This window comes from Entelurus aequoreus, linkage group LG22, assembly GCF_033978785.1.
Source record: "Entelurus aequoreus isolate RoL-2023_Sb linkage group LG22, RoL_Eaeq_v1.1, whole genome shotgun sequence".
Classification (NCBI taxonomy): Eukaryota; Metazoa; Chordata; class Actinopteri; order Syngnathiformes; family Syngnathidae; genus Entelurus; species Entelurus aequoreus.
The window spans coordinates 43,386,455-43,402,173 of NC_084752.1; the positions used below are offsets into that span (position 1 = coordinate 43,386,455).

The 15,719-nt window shown below is 35.8% G+C and overlaps 2 protein-coding genes across 2 annotated transcripts in view; one reads left to right on the top strand and one right to left on the bottom strand.

Moving 5' to 3' along the window:
• The window catches only part of lrba (LPS-responsive vesicle trafficking, beach and anchor containing), a 503,640-nt gene that overhangs the window by 83,232 nt on the left and 404,689 nt on the right, over positions 1 to 15,719 (bottom strand). Inside the window, exon 41 of the mRNA XM_062033425.1 lies at positions 13,204 to 13,340. Coding sequence (XP_061889409.1) covers positions 13,204 to 13,340 — 137 coding nt within the window. The remainder of the gene's footprint in view (positions 1 to 13,203; positions 13,341 to 15,719) is intronic.
• Positions 10,273 to 11,943, top strand: mab21l2 (mab-21-like 2). Its single transcript, XM_062032809.1, has one exon. The coding sequence runs from the start codon at positions 10,520 to 10,522 to the stop codon at positions 11,597 to 11,599; it is 1,080 nt and encodes a 359-aa protein (XP_061888793.1). The 5' UTR covers positions 10,273 to 10,519; the 3' UTR covers positions 11,600 to 11,943.

Here is a 15,719-nt window from a genome sequence, read left to right on the forward strand (position 1 = left end):
TCAAAATGAAAAAAATAATTGACATTTAATGAGAAAATATGAAGTACTTTATTGACACATGTCATTTCCAGGCTAGATCTTGAGTTTGACACCTGTGAGTTAGAGCTAACCTATTTACAGTTTACAAATCATATATAAAAGCATGTGTTAATCACAAAGATTAATAATTATTTAAAAACGAAAAACCTTAGGCTTAGGTCAGGCTGATTAGAAAAATAAGTACTCACGAAATATAATGCACATGTGAATAAATAACAAAACATTCATTTACATGCAACTATTTTGTGGTCAAATAAACTAAATTAATCATGAATATGATTCGTAACTAAACTGCTAATAACATTGAAGTGCAAATAAAAATACAGCTTCTCTACTTTAGTCATAGTTTTTGCGCTTAAGAAACGTCTCTATGACTTTAGCTCCGGACTTCTTCTCTTTGTTGGATATTGTCGTTACTGCCCAAAGTGGTGGAAAGGTGTATTACAACTGAGTACCACTGCTGAGAAACAGCTCTTTTTGGTGGCCCTCTAGGTGGCGCTCATGGCCCGACAATGGTTAAGAAACACTGGATTAAAAAACACAGTCAATAAAAAAAAGGATTTTCAGCCACAGTTTTACCCTCGAACAGATTTTGTGCAACATAAAGAGATTTAGTAAAGTTGATTTTTTTTGGACTGCTAAAGTCATGGAAATAAAGTGCAGAGTCGGCTATTTTAGACATGTTATTACATTTACATTTCACACTAAAACAGTCTGCAAATATCATCATGGATCGTGAAGTCTTGAGGCACTCTGTGAGTGTGTGTGTTTATAAAATTAAAAAAATACACTCCGTGATGAAGTCCAGAGTACGTGGCAAACCAAGAGCTAATTAATCTTTGTCTTTTCTTTTTTTTTGTTTCTTACGTATTTGCACATGTATTTTCTTTCAATAATAATATAAAAAAAGCTGTCTACATTGCAGCTGGCCACTTACTATGAAGAATACTCTGCTTTACGCGCAGAAGTGCAAGGGAGGAAATTCAGTCTGGCTTTTGCTGTATTTGCACAAAAAAAAGAGTGTGTGAAAATAAAGAAAGCATAAAAATACAATATGCTCACACTGCAAAAAGTCAGTGTTTAAAATCAAGAAAAAAAAATTAAAATATTAGGGCTATTTTATTTGAATTAAGCAAAATTATTCGGCTGGTCAAGACTTTCCAAAACAAGTAAAAGTAAAGCTGCAAGCAGTGTTGGTCGGGTCCGCATTTTGGCTGGTGCTAGTCCTAGGTGTCCCAATACTTTTGTCCAGTGGTAGTCCTGAGTGAGACCTACATAGAGGTTTTTGTTGCATGTCTCTACGATATTCGTACTGGGAGTTAGAGGAAGTTGTGTCTGTGTTTTTTTCCTAGGTGCTGCGGCACAGTGGTTCTTTTCTTTGAAGGCTCGTAAAATCAAAACCGTAGCACTTATTAAAACGCTTTCGCCAAATTTTAATCAAAAGGGTTCAATCTCTCTCCTGTAGCAGTTTGAAGCCAAAACGACAAACGCGCTCAGAGGAGATAATGTTTGATGTTTGGTGACCGCTTTTTAAAAAAAAAATTGTTTTGAAGTGGGGATATCAAACTACCTGTTGATTTTTGCTGAAGGATGTCAATCTATGAAATGTAGGTCTAAGTGAGACCTACGTAGAGGTTTTTGTTTCATGTCTCTAAAACGTTCCTATCGGAAGTTACAAGCAGTTTTGTCTGTGTTTTCCTCTGAGAAGCAGTTTTGTCTGTTTTATTCAAAAATTGCGCTAGAGCACAATTTTGAGTTTCGGGGTTTGGTTTTTTTTTAGATCGCAATTTCCAACTGTCCCAATGTGTGTGAGAAGTTTGGTGAGTTTTGAAGTATTTTAAGGGGGTCAAATTAGAGGTCAATAAGCAAAAATGAGTGTTTTTAGTCATTTTTAGTCTTGAACGGGGAATTGCCAACTTCCTGTTAATTTTTGCCCGAAGAAATTAATTAATGAAAAGTAGGTCTAAGTAAGACCTACATAGAGCTTTTTGTTTCATGTTTCTACGACATTCGTACTGGGAGTTAGAGGCAGTTTTCTTCCTAGGGGGCGCTAGAGAGCAATTGTGATTTTTTTTGGGGTTTGTTTTTTTCACCAAAGAGTTTCGTTCGCGTTTTTTTATGTGTGCGAAAAATTTGGTGAGTTTTGAAGCATGTTAAGGGAGGGCAAAGTAGTCCGCAAAGCTGCGGAAAAATAATAATAAAGAATAATAATAAAACCTTACAAATTCAATAGGGTCCTTTCGTCCCATTGCAAAAGGACTCCCTTTGGGATTCCTTTGACAATGGTCCTGTGCGGACCCTAATTAGCTAACCTCAATGAACCCAAAAATACCTTCAAATACGTACCGGTTTTTTTCGGAGTATAAGTCGCACCGGCCGAAAATGCATAGTAAAGAAGGAAAAAAACATATATAAGTCGCACTGGAGTATAAGTCGCATTTTTGGGGAAATGTATTTGATAAAAGCCAACAGCAAGAATAGACATTTGAAAGGCAATTTAAAATGTCTAAAGAATAGTGAACAACAGGCATATTTCACTACTTTCAGCTTGTAACCTGCACTATATGATTTCCTTTTCGGTGCCATTTTTGTTCAGCCCTTCTCAGTTTCTATAAGTTACCGCCAATGTTGAAATGATCCATTTTCATAGGTACGGACGTAGTAGCACACTGCAAAAAGTCAGTGTTCAAAAACAAGAAAAAATAACACAAAAATGAGGGGTATTTTATTTGAACTAAGCAAAATTATCTGCCAATAGAACAAGAAAATTCGGCTTGTCAAGACTTTCCAAAACAAGTCAAATTAGCTAACCTCAATGAACCCAAAAATACCTTCAAATAAGTATATTCTCACTAATAACAAGTGCACTTTTCTTGGTAGGAAAAAAACGAGACCTTTTTGCTCAATATGTTGAAAAATGTTCTTAAATGAAGTAAATGCTAGTGCCATTATCTTGACATAATGATATGCACTCGGCATTACATTTCTTGAAACCAGCAAACTTATACTAAAAACTAGTTTATTGTTCTTAATGGAAAGGCAACAAGGCAAGCGCTTGTTACTCTCGGGGTCTCCTAGCCGCTCAGGCAAATCGTATTGTCTAAAAATGCATTTTTCCATGGATAACATGACATCATCGCATCAAGTGCGTGCTCTTTCAGTCAATTAGTGCGCATATATACAGCCTGGCCGCCGGCCACATTTTTTTAAATTGTGATTTTGAGGAATTTATCTGAATGTGCATGAATTATTTCTGTTCAAAATAGTTAGAAATGTTAAATGTTTAAATATTAACTGTCAGTTTACTGTACTGTGCCAACTGTACTACTATATGAGTACGTATGTTCTATTGTTTCATTGGAAATAAAACAGCAAAGTCCATTTGGCTGTCATCTGTTTTAATTATGAGACACAATTGTGTCAAAGTCATGATTTTTTATTTCATGCTTGAAATAAGAAATGATTACTTTGAAAAAGTAGTTTTATACTTGTGAGTAGAGATGTCCGATAATATCGGCCGGCCGATATTATCGGCCAGCCGATATTATCGGCCGATAAATGCTTTAAAATGTAATATCGGAAATTATCGGTATCGGTTTTTTTATTATCGGTATCGTTTTTTTGTTTTGTTTTTTTTTGTTGTTGTTTTTTTTATTAAATCCACATAAAAAACACAAGATACACTTACAATTAGTGCACCAACCCAAAAAACCTCCCTCCCCCATTTACACTCATTCACACAAAAGGGTTGTTTCTTTCTGTTATTAATATTCTGCTTCCTACATTATATATCAATATATATCAATACAGTCTGCAAGGAATACAGTCCGTAAGCACACATGATTGTGCGTGCTGCTGCTCCACTAATAGTACTAACCTTTACAGTTCAATTTACTAATTTTCATTAATTACTAGTTTCTATGTAACTGATTTTATATTGTTTTACTTTCTTTTTTATTCGAGAAAATGTTTTTAATTTATTTATCTTATTTCATTTTATTAATTTAAAAAAAAAAGGACCTTATCTTCACCATACCTGGTTGTCCAAATTAGGCATAATAATGTGTTAATTCCACAACTGATATCGGTATCGGTAATTAAAGAGTTGGACAATATCGGAATATCGGATATCGGCAAAAAGCCATTATCGGACATCCCTACTTGTGAGTGTTGATGACACAGCTTTGCAACAGTTGATATTCTAGTTTCAAGCATGTTTTACTCAATATAGCTCATCAAATCTCAGCAACAAGCTGTAATATCTTACTGACATCATTTAGGAGCAAAACACTTAAAACAAGTAAAACACTCTAACATCAAATCTGCTTAGTGGGAAGAATGATCTTATCAGACAGAAAATAAGCAAATATCACCCTTATTTGACATATTTCATCTTACTTAGATTTCACTTTTTGCAGTGTGGAGGCTACAAAATACCCACGATGTTTTCCACAGACAAAAGACAATCATATTTTTAAAAAAAAGGATCATATCTACATGCACAATGACATGCATACTCTCGACTTTTTTTCACTGTCAAAGTGTTGAATTTATGAGTGCAAATGTCAGCGAGTCACTGCGTGCACATGTCACCATGCTTCACTACGTGCCTCGTGTTTGGCCACATGTCCAAGTGTGTATCACAGCAGCTACACAACACACACACACACACACCAAGTGCTGCAGCGTGAGGTCCTGTTACACACTACTAAACCGGCGGGGTACATTTAAGGCTCTTTTAAAGGAATTCATTATAAATGTAACATATAACGGAAAGCTAAAGATGTGATATGTTAGCATATACACTGCAAAAAGTGAAATCTAAGTAAGATGAAATATCTCAAATAAGGGTGATATTTGCTTATTTTCTGTCTGATAAGATAATTCTTCCCACTAAGCAGATTTGATGTTAGAGTGTTTTACTTGTTTTAAGTGTTTTGCTCCTAAATGATGTCAGTAAGATATTACAGCTTGTTGCTGAGATTTGATGAGTTATATTGAGTAAAACATGCTTGAAACTAGAATATCAACTGTTGCAAAGCTGTGTCATCAACACTCACAAGTAGGGATGTCCGATAATGGCTTTTTGCCGATATCCGATATTCTGATATTGTCCAACTCTTTAATTACCGATACCGATATCAACCGATACCGATATCAACCGATATATACAGTGGTGGAATTAACACATTATTATGTCTAATTTGGACAACCAGGTATGGTGAAGATAAGGTACTTTTTAAAAAAAATTATAAAATAAAATAAGGTAAATAAATTAAAAACATTTTCTTGAATAAAAAAGAAAATAAAACAATATAAAAACAGTTACATAGAAACTAGTAATTAATGAAAATGAGTAACATTAAGTGTTAAAGGTTAGTACTATTAGTGGAGCAGCAGCACGCACAATCATGTGTGCTTACGGACTGTATCCCTTGCAGACTGTATTGATCTATATTGATATATAATGTAGGAAGCAGAATATTAATAACAGAAAGAAACAACCCTTTTGTGTGAATGAGGAGGGAGTTTTTTTGGGTTGGTGCACTAATTGTAAGTGTATCTTGTGTTTTTTATGTTGATTTAATAAAAAAAGAAAAAAAAAAAAACATGATACCGATACCGATAATAAAAAAACCGATACCGATAATTTCCGATATTACATTTTAACGCATTTATCGGCCGATAATATCGGCAGGCCGATATTATCGGACATCCCTACTCACAAGCATAAAACTGCTTTTTTAAAGTCATAATTTCTTATTTCAAGCATGAAAAAAAAATCAAGGCTCATTATCAAAACAGATGACAGCCAAACGGACTTTGCTGTTTTATTTCCAATGAAACAATAGAACATACGTACTCATATAGTAGTACAGTTGGCACAGTACAGTAAACTGACAGTTAATATTTAAACATTTAACATTTCTAACTATTTTGAACAGAAATAGTTCATGCACATTCAGTTGAATACTTCATAATTACAATTAAAAAATGTTTGGCCGGGGGCCGGGCTGTATATATGCGCACTAATTGACTGAACGAGCACGCACTTGGCGCGATGATGTCATGTTATCCATGGAAAAATGCATTTTTAGACAATATGATTTGCCTGAGCGGCTAGGAGACCCCGAGAGTAACAAGCGCTTGCCTTGTTGCCTTTCCATTAAGAACAATAAACTAGTTTTTAGTATAAGTTTGCTGGTTTCAAGAAATGTAATGCCGAGTGCATATCATTATGTCAAGATAATGGCACTAGCATTTACTTCATTTAAGAATATTTTTCAACATATTGAGCAAAAAGGTCTCATATTTTTTCTACCAAGAAAAGTGCACTTGTTATTAGTGAGAATATACTTATTTTAAGCTATTTTTGGGTTCATTAAAGTTAGCTAAATTTACTTGTTTTGGAAAGTCTTGACAAGCCAAATTTTCTTGTTCTATTGGCAGATAATTTTGCTTAGTTCAAATAAAATACCCCTCATTTTTGTATTTTTTTTTTCTTGTTTTTGAACACTGACTTTTTGCAGTGTAGCGTCATACTGGAGTGGTTTTAGCATCTGTATCGCGTTTAAAAGTGCTTTGTTGCATACTTCAATATTTCTATAAAAAGATTGGATACTGTTGCTTTAAAGCAGGGGTGTCAAACTCAAATACAGAGTGGGCCAAAATGTAAAACTGAACAAAGCCGCGGGCCAAAGGTTGAACAAATGAACCTTTTAATAGGGACTCAAACAAGTTTTGGATTGAAAATTGAACAAGCAAGGCTTATATAACTTTATAGTGACATGCAAAATCCAGTTTCAAATAATAATAATAATAATTAAAAAATATCAATGGCATATCAAATACAATTTAAATAAAAATTGAATGCCTCTTTTCTATTTGCAGCCTTCTGAGGTAAATATCAACATTAACTTTTTCCACAGGCTAATAAATTTGAAAATAAAATAATGAATAAAGCAACCATTCAGGACTTTAAACTGCTCAGTTTGCAACACACTGATCTAATCTGATGTGCCCAAGCCAGATACCTGCCATCTTTTCTTGGATGCTACTTCATTAATGTCGGGGCTCAGGCTTTGAGCTGAGGCAACCTTCATTATCCAACCAAGGTGTTTATCAGTCATTATATCTCGTATTACACAGTCTTGGGGGCGTGCCTTAAAGGCACTGCCTTTAACGTCCTCTACCAGCTGTCGTCACGTCCGCTTTTCATCCGTTCTGACAACGTGGCCGCCCAGTCACATGATATACGCTATACATGCCCAAAGTGAAGCAACTTTTCCTACACATTAACACATGAAATAGTTTTTCTAAAAATTTAAAAAAAATACAAGTTTTTACTTTATATCTCTTTTGTGTGTGTGTGAAAAATGCACATTTTCAACACTGTTATTTAAAAAAAAAAAAAAAAAACACCAACACAAAAACCAACATGTATGAAAATTATGGCAGGTTGTTACGAAATATGCAAATAAATGCATAAATCAAAAGTGAAATTTTTTTCCCCCAACAAGGACATTTAATACATTTTGTATATTAATTACTAAAACCAATCCAACGTTTGTTTAGGTCAGTTTTAAAATTGTGGTGCGATACATGCTTTATCAGTATCATGCGGTATCATTCTTCCACCTTTGAGAAGCTGCGCACTACAAAACGTGCTCATTGTGGTCATTACTTCGGACTTCATTTTGATTAAAACAATAAAATAATCAGCACTTTTTTTTTAATTAATTTTTGTTTCATAGAAAATGTTTTCCATAATGCGCTCCTAAATTAATGTGCTATTCAATTTGAATGTATTCATTTAGTTTATTTATTATTTTTTTATATCAAATAGTTCAAGTTGGTCAAAAATTTTTTATAGTCCAAACAAGCATTATTTTTTAAAGGCAAACTGATGCACTTCAAATATTTTCTGTTACAGACTCAAAACAGGGTTAATAAAGCTATTATTTGCTGTACGTTAATTTATTTTTTGTTTTCCTGAATGTTAATAAGGATACAATTTAATGAATAAAATGAATTGTAATTATTATTAATAATAATAACAATATGCAGAGGTGTACTTATAACAATTTTATAGATAAATGATACTATTTGTAGTCGTGGCAGAGAACATCTTAGCTTAGTGTTATGCATGTGCAACAAAACAAGCGTAATACCTTGTTAAAATACATTTTGAATTTTTACAGTGAATAAAAAAAAACAAGATGTGAGCCAAAAGTGGCCCCTGAGCCACACTTTGGACACCATTTCCTATAGACAATATAAAATAGTGCAGCTGTTACAGGTAGTTATGACAACAAAACGAAAATAAATGCATACATTATTATGACTGACATATTTGCAAGTGAGGCTCCAGCGCCCCCGAAGGGAATAAGCGGTAGAAAATGGATGGATATTTGCAAGTGAGGGAGGTGGCAAGGAGACAAAAAAAAGTTGTTTGGAAATAAACCTCTTTTCTGTTGCATACTCAAAACAGTGTTAATAAAGCTGTTCCTTGCTGTATGTTAATCTATTTTTTTTCCCTTAATGTTAACAAGGATATAATTAAATGAATACAATTAATTATTGTTATTATTAATAATAACAAAATTTACAGAGGTGTACTTATAACAATTTTATATAGTCGCGGCAGAGAGTGGGGGTGGGGGTGGGGGGGCGTAACTGGAAATAATGGAAAACACTGGTTTAGGTCAATATAGCCTATAAGCTATCAAAAAAACATCTTAGCTTTGTGTTATGCATGCATGGGCAACAAAACAAGCGTAACATCTTGCTAAAATACATTTGGAATTTTTACAGTCAAAAAAAAAAAACAAGATGTGGGCCAAAAGTGGCCCCTGAGCCACACTTTGGACACCTTTTCCTATACAAAAATATGAAATAGTGCAGCTGTTACAGGCAGGTATGACACCAAAACGATTTTTTTTTTTTAAATTTTTAATGATCTTTTTTTAAATGTTTTAATACACTGTAGCACTTTGAGGTTGTTTACTCAATGTAAAGTGCTTTTTACAAATAAAATATATTATTATTATTATTAAATAAATGCATAAATAATTATGACTGACATATTTGCAAGTGGGGGAGGTGGCAAGGAGACAACAAAAGTTGTTTAGAAATAAACTTATTTTCTGTTACTGACTCAAAACAATGTTAAATAAAGCTGCTCTTTGCTGTACGTTAATCCAGATGTATTTTTTATTTTCCTTAATTCAATTAAATGAATAAAATGAATTGTTATTATTAGAGATGTCCGATAATATCGGTCTGCCGATATTATCGGCCGATAAATGCGTTAAAATGTAATATCGGAAATTATCAGTATCGGTTTTTTTTTTTATCAGTATCGTGTTTTTTTTTTTTAATTAAATCCACATAAAAAACACAAGATACACTTACAATTAGTGCACCAACCCAAAAAAACTCATCCCCCATTTACACTCATTCACCTACATTATATATCAATATATATCAATACAGTCTGCTGCTCCACTAATAGTACTAACCTTTAACACTTCATTTTACAATTTTTCATTAATTACTAGTTTCTATGTAACTGTTTTTATATTGTTGTACTTTCTTTTTTATTCAAGAAAATGTTTTTAATTTATTTATCTTATTTTATTTGATTCATTTTTTTTAAAAAAAGTACCGTATCTTCACCATACCTGGTTGTCCAAATTAGGCATAATAATGTGTTAATTCCACGACTGTATATATCGGTTGATATCGGTATCGGTTGATATCGGTATCGGTAACTAAAGAGTTGGACAATATCGGCATATCGGCAAAAAGCCATTATCGGACATCCCCAGTTATTATTATTAATAATAATATGCAGAGGTGTACTTATAACAATTTTATAGATAAAGATGTGGGCCAAAAGTGGCCCTTGAGCCACACTTTGGACACCTTTTCTATAGAAAAATAGTGCAGCTGTTACAGGTAGTTATGACAATAAAACTAAAATAAATGCATAAATAAATATGACTGACATATTTGCAAGTGGGGGAGGTGGCAAGGAGACAACAAAAGTTGTTTGGGAATAAACGTCAAGGTGTGTGCGTGTGGAGCTTCTTTCTCTCTCTCCCTCTCTCTCTCTCTCTCTCTCCCCCCGCCTGTGATTGGCTGTCCTCGGCCCAGCTCCACGCACTACTGCCGGTGGACCAGCCCGACCCTCTTCACTCTCACCGCGGAGGACCATTCATAAAAGTGGAAGAAGAGGAGGGGGGGCTGGGCTGGGAAGGTGACTATGAGAGAGCCGCAAGAGCTCCGCAGTCGGACTCCTCTTTATTGAAGGCGAGCCCAGAGTGAAATATTTCTTTGAAAGAGAGAAAAAAAAAAAAATTGGAAAGAAATTTGGCCCCCTTTTTTTTTTTTTTTTTTTTGTGGGTGTCACCGGTAAGCGTTGGATCCGTCAACCTACTGCGACTCTCCGGTGTACAACCCGGAGCTGTGCCCCAACATGATCGCCACGCAGGCCAAGCTGGTGTACCAGCTCAACAAGTACTACACCGAGCGCTGCCAGGCGCGCAAAGCCGCCATCGCCAAGACCATCCGGGAGGTGTGCAAGGTGGTGTCGGACGTGCTGAAGGAGGTGGAGGTGCAGGAGCCGCGCTTCATCAGCTCCCTCAGCGAGATCGACGCCCGCTACGAGGGCATGGAGGTGGTGTCGCCCAGCGAGTTCGAGGTGGTGCTCTACCTCAACCAGATGGGCGTCTTCAACTTCGTGGACGACGGCTCGCTGCCGGGCTGCGCCGTGCTCAAGCTGAGCGACGGCCGCAAGAGGAGCATGTCCCTGTGGGTGGAGTTCATCACCGCCTCGGGCTACCTGTCCGCCCGCAAGATCCGCTCCCGCTTCCAGACGCTGGTGGCGCAGGCGGTGGACAAGTGCAGCTACCGCGACGTGGTGAAGATGGTGGCGGACACCAGCGAGGTGAAGCTCCGCATACGCGAGCGCTACGTGGTGCAGATCACGCCCGCCTTCAAGTGCACCGGCATCTGGCCGCGGAGCGCGGCGCAGTGGCCCATGCCGCACATCCCCTGGCCGGGGCCCAACCGCGTGGCGGAGGTGAAGGCGGAGGGCTTCAACCTGCTCTCCAAGGAGTGCTACTCGCTGACGGGCAAGCAGAGCTCCGCGGAGAGCGACGCCTGGGTGCTGCAGTTCAGCGAGGCCGAGAACCGGCTGCTGATGGCCGGCTGCAGGAAGAAGTGCCTGTCGGTGCTCAAGACCCTGCGGGACCGCCACCTGGAGCTGCCCGGCCAGCCGCTCAACAACTACCACATGAAGACGCTGCTGCTGTACGAGTGCGAGAAGCACCCGCGGGAGAGCGACTGGGACGAGGCCTGCCTGGGGGACCGGCTGAACGGCATCCTGCTGCAGCTCATCTCCTGCCTGCAGTGCCGCCGATGCCCGCACTACTTCCTGCCCAACTTGGACCTCTTTCAGGGCAAGCCGCACTCGGCCCTGGAGGCGGCCGCCAAGCAGACGTGGAGACTAGCCAGGGAGATCCTCACCAACGCCAAAAGCTTGGACAAATTATAAACAAAAAAAACGAAAAAAACTAACAAAAAAAACCCCGACTTTTTACATTTTCTCCTTTTGGAAGCGGTGGACTCTCCGAGCAATGTGAATAAAAGACAAAATAAGACACATTTGTCTTTTAAAAAAAAATGGAAACGAGGACCGAAAACGAAGGTACATTTTTTTTCTCCATGTCCTATAACTTTAAACTTGTCTCCTTTATTCCGTGTTTTCACAAAGTGAACGACCTTTATTTAAAAAAAAAAAAAAATGCAAAGAAGCGTGCCAACTTGATGGGTTTTTTTTTTTCATGGTGTGACTCAAAGAAATAAAAAAATGTTAAATAAAATGTTGCAAGTTAAATTTAGGCCTCATGTTTGAATTAGACATTTTTTTATTTCTATTTAGGTTTCGGAGGGGAGACGGACTCAATTTATTTTGAACGTTAACTCCGAAAAAATTAAATTCAACATTTAAAAAAAAAAAGAAAACATGTTTTTGTTAAAATAAAGCCTTAAAAATGTCAACTCAATTCATTTGATAAAAAAAAAAAATGCTGGGTTATTTTGGTAACCCAATTAATGGGTTAAAAAATTCAGATTCATTTTAATGAAGAGTAACCCAATTTTTGCGTTATTTTAACTAACTCTTTTACATTTTAACATATGATTGAAACCATTTTAATCTGGTCACATCATTTAATATTAGGGATGTCCGATAATGGCTTTTTGCCGATATCCAATATTCCGATATTGTCCAACTCTTTAATTACCGATACTGATATATGCAGTCGTGGAATTAACACATTATTATGCCTAATTTGGACAACCAGGTATGGTGAAGATAAGGTCCTTTTTTTTTTTTTAAATTAATAAAATAAAATAAGATAAATAAATTAAAAACATTTTCTTGAATAAAAAAGAAATATAAAATCAGTTACATAGAAACTAGTAATTAATGAAAATGAGTAAAATGAACTGTTAAAGGTTAGTACTATTAGTGGAGCAGCAGCACGCACAATCATGTGTGCTTACGGACTGTATCCCTTGCAGACTGTATTGATATATATTGATATATAATGTAGGAAGCAGAATATTAATAACAGAAAGAAACAACCCTTTTGTGTGAATGAGTGTAAATGGGGAGGGAGGTTTTTTGGGTTGGTGCACTAATTGTAAGTGTATCTTGTGTTTTTTATGTTGATTTAATAAAAAAAAATTTAAAAAAACATACCGATAATAAAAAACCGATACCGATAATTTCCGATATTACATTTTAAAGCATTTATCGGCCGATATTATCGGACATCTCTATTTAATACATCTACTTATTGCAGCTGTGCATCAAACCCTAACTTAATCACTTTCAAATGATTCATTTTGCATGTATGGAAAGTGCATGTTTTTTTTCCACTTATATATATAAAAAAAAGAAGCAATTTCCCTCTCTTTATATAAATGGGTTAGCGCTTTTCTATCTTCCAGGTACGCAAAGCGGTTTGACACTAATATATGTATATTAATAGTATAAATACTATTATATGCTCTTTGCTTCTCGGCTACAAGTTAGGAGCGTACGTACAAAGCTTCACAGTGGCATCCAAAGTAAGAACTAGGCCACGTTACCTTTGGGTCGATGGCCTTGAAGCCGGGCTCGTCCTCGTCCACCTCGAAGTAGAGCTCGGAGGCGGTGATTGACAGGGTTCCTTTCACCACCGCGGCCGGAGCCACCAGCTGGGCCCCTGTGCTCAGGTTGACCGGGCCTGCAAGGAGCACACACACACACACAAATATATATAATCACATATACACATGCCGGATAGAAGAAGCCATCAGGGGACAAGATGGAGCCGCTTCAAAATATTTTTTAAAAGGGGATAATCCATTGGAAGCGGATCACAAAAGAATATAGATAACACGTAATTAATCCCATGAGGGAAGTGAAACAATTAAAGATTTTGCGGCGCTATTTCGTGACCCTTTTCAACGTAATCCAAATAATTAGGAGATTAAATGGCACATTTTGCACACATTTGTCAGAGAAAGTGGAGCGTTTAGTCCGGCATCCATCTTCATCTTTATGGCCAGGGACAATGCAGAGAAGGTTCAGGCTGCACACAACACACGCCTCGCTAAAGGAAAGGCTTGAGAGGAAGGAATAAGTCCAAGTATTGTCAGGGGTTTTTATGTGAAAATATGTTCTAATCCTTTTAACAGACATTTAGTCCGCTCAACGTGCGGATTACACTGTGCAAGCGGATTAGGGCCATACTTGTTAATCAACGCATTTTTAACTACAAGAGAGACTTTTTTTTTTTTGAATCAATTCAAAGTGCTTCATAATTCTAAATGGATTATATTATATATTACATATTGATTAGTGTTGTCAAATGAATAATATTGCTAATAGGATTAATCACACTTTTGAATTTGAATTAATCATGATTAATCACAGTAAATTACTCGCGTACGTAACTGAAATTAATCTAAAAAAAAAAAAAGACACCAATGCAATTTCATGGTTAGAATGTCATACACAAACATTTTTTTAACATTTCAAATAGGGATGTCCGATAATGGCTTTTTTGCCGATATCCGATATCGTCCAACTCTTAATTACCGATACCGATATATACAGTCATGGAATTAACACATTATTATGCCTAATTTGGACAACCAGGTATGGTGAAGATAAGGTCCTTATTAAAAAAATTAATAAAATAAGATAAATAAATTAAAAACATTTTCTTGAATAAAAAAGAAAGTAAAACAATATAAAAACAGTTACATAGAAACTAGTAATGAATGAAAATGAGTCAAATGAACGGTTAAAGGTTAGTACTATTAGTGGAGCAGCAGCACGCACAATCATGTGTGCTTACGGACTGTATCCCTTGCAGACTGTATTGATATATATTGATATATAATGCTTACGGACTGTATCCCTTGCAGACTGTATTGATATATATTGATATATAATGTAGGAAGCGGAATATTATTAACAGAAAGAAACAACCCTTTTGTGTGAATGAGTGTAAATGGGGGAGGGAGGTTTTTTGGGTTGGTGCACTAATTGTGAGTGTATCTTGTGTTTTTTATGTTGATTTAATAAAAAAAACAAAAATTAAATTAAAAAAAACGATACCGATAATAAAAAAAACGATACCGATAATTTCCGCTATTACATTTTAACGCATATATCGGCCGATAATATCGGCAGGCCGATATTATCGGACATCTCTAATTATTATGCCTAATTTGGACAACCAGGTATGGTGAAGATAAGGTCCTTTTTTTTAAAAATTAATAAAATAAGATAAATAAATTAAAAACAATTTCTTGAATAAAAAAGAAAGTACAACAATATAAAAACAGTTCCATAGAAACTAGTAATGAATGAAAATTAGTCAAATGAAGTGTTAAAGGTTAGTACTATTAGTGGAGCAGCAGCATGCACAATCATGTGTGCTTACGGACTGTATCCCTTGATATATATTGATATATAATGTAGGAAGCAGAATATTAATAACATAAAGAAACAACCCTTTTGTGTGAATGAGTGTGAATGGGGGGAGGGAGGTTTTTTGGGTTGGTGCACTAATTGTAAGTGTATCTTGTGTTTTTTATGTTGATTTAATAAAATAAAAAAACAAATTAAAAAAAACGATACCGATAATAAAAAAAACGATACCGATAATTTCCGATATTACATTTTAACGCATATATCGGCCGATAATATCGGACATCTCTAATTATTATGCCTAATTTGGACAACCAGGTATGGTGAAGATAAGGTCCTTTTTTAAAAAAATTAATAAAATAAGATAAATAAATTAAAAACATTTTCTTGAATAAAAAAGAAAGTAAAACAATATAAAAACAGTTACATAGAAACTAGTAATGAATGAAAATGAGTCAAATGAACTGTTAAAGGTTAGTATTATTAGTGGAGCAGCAGCACGCACAATCATGTGTGCTTACGGACTGTATCCCTTGCAGACTGTATTGATATATATTGATAAATAATGCTTACGGACTGTATCCCTTGCAGACTGTATTGATATATATTGATATATAATGCTTACGGACTGTATCCCTTGCAGACTGTATTGATATATATTGATATATAATGCTTACGGACT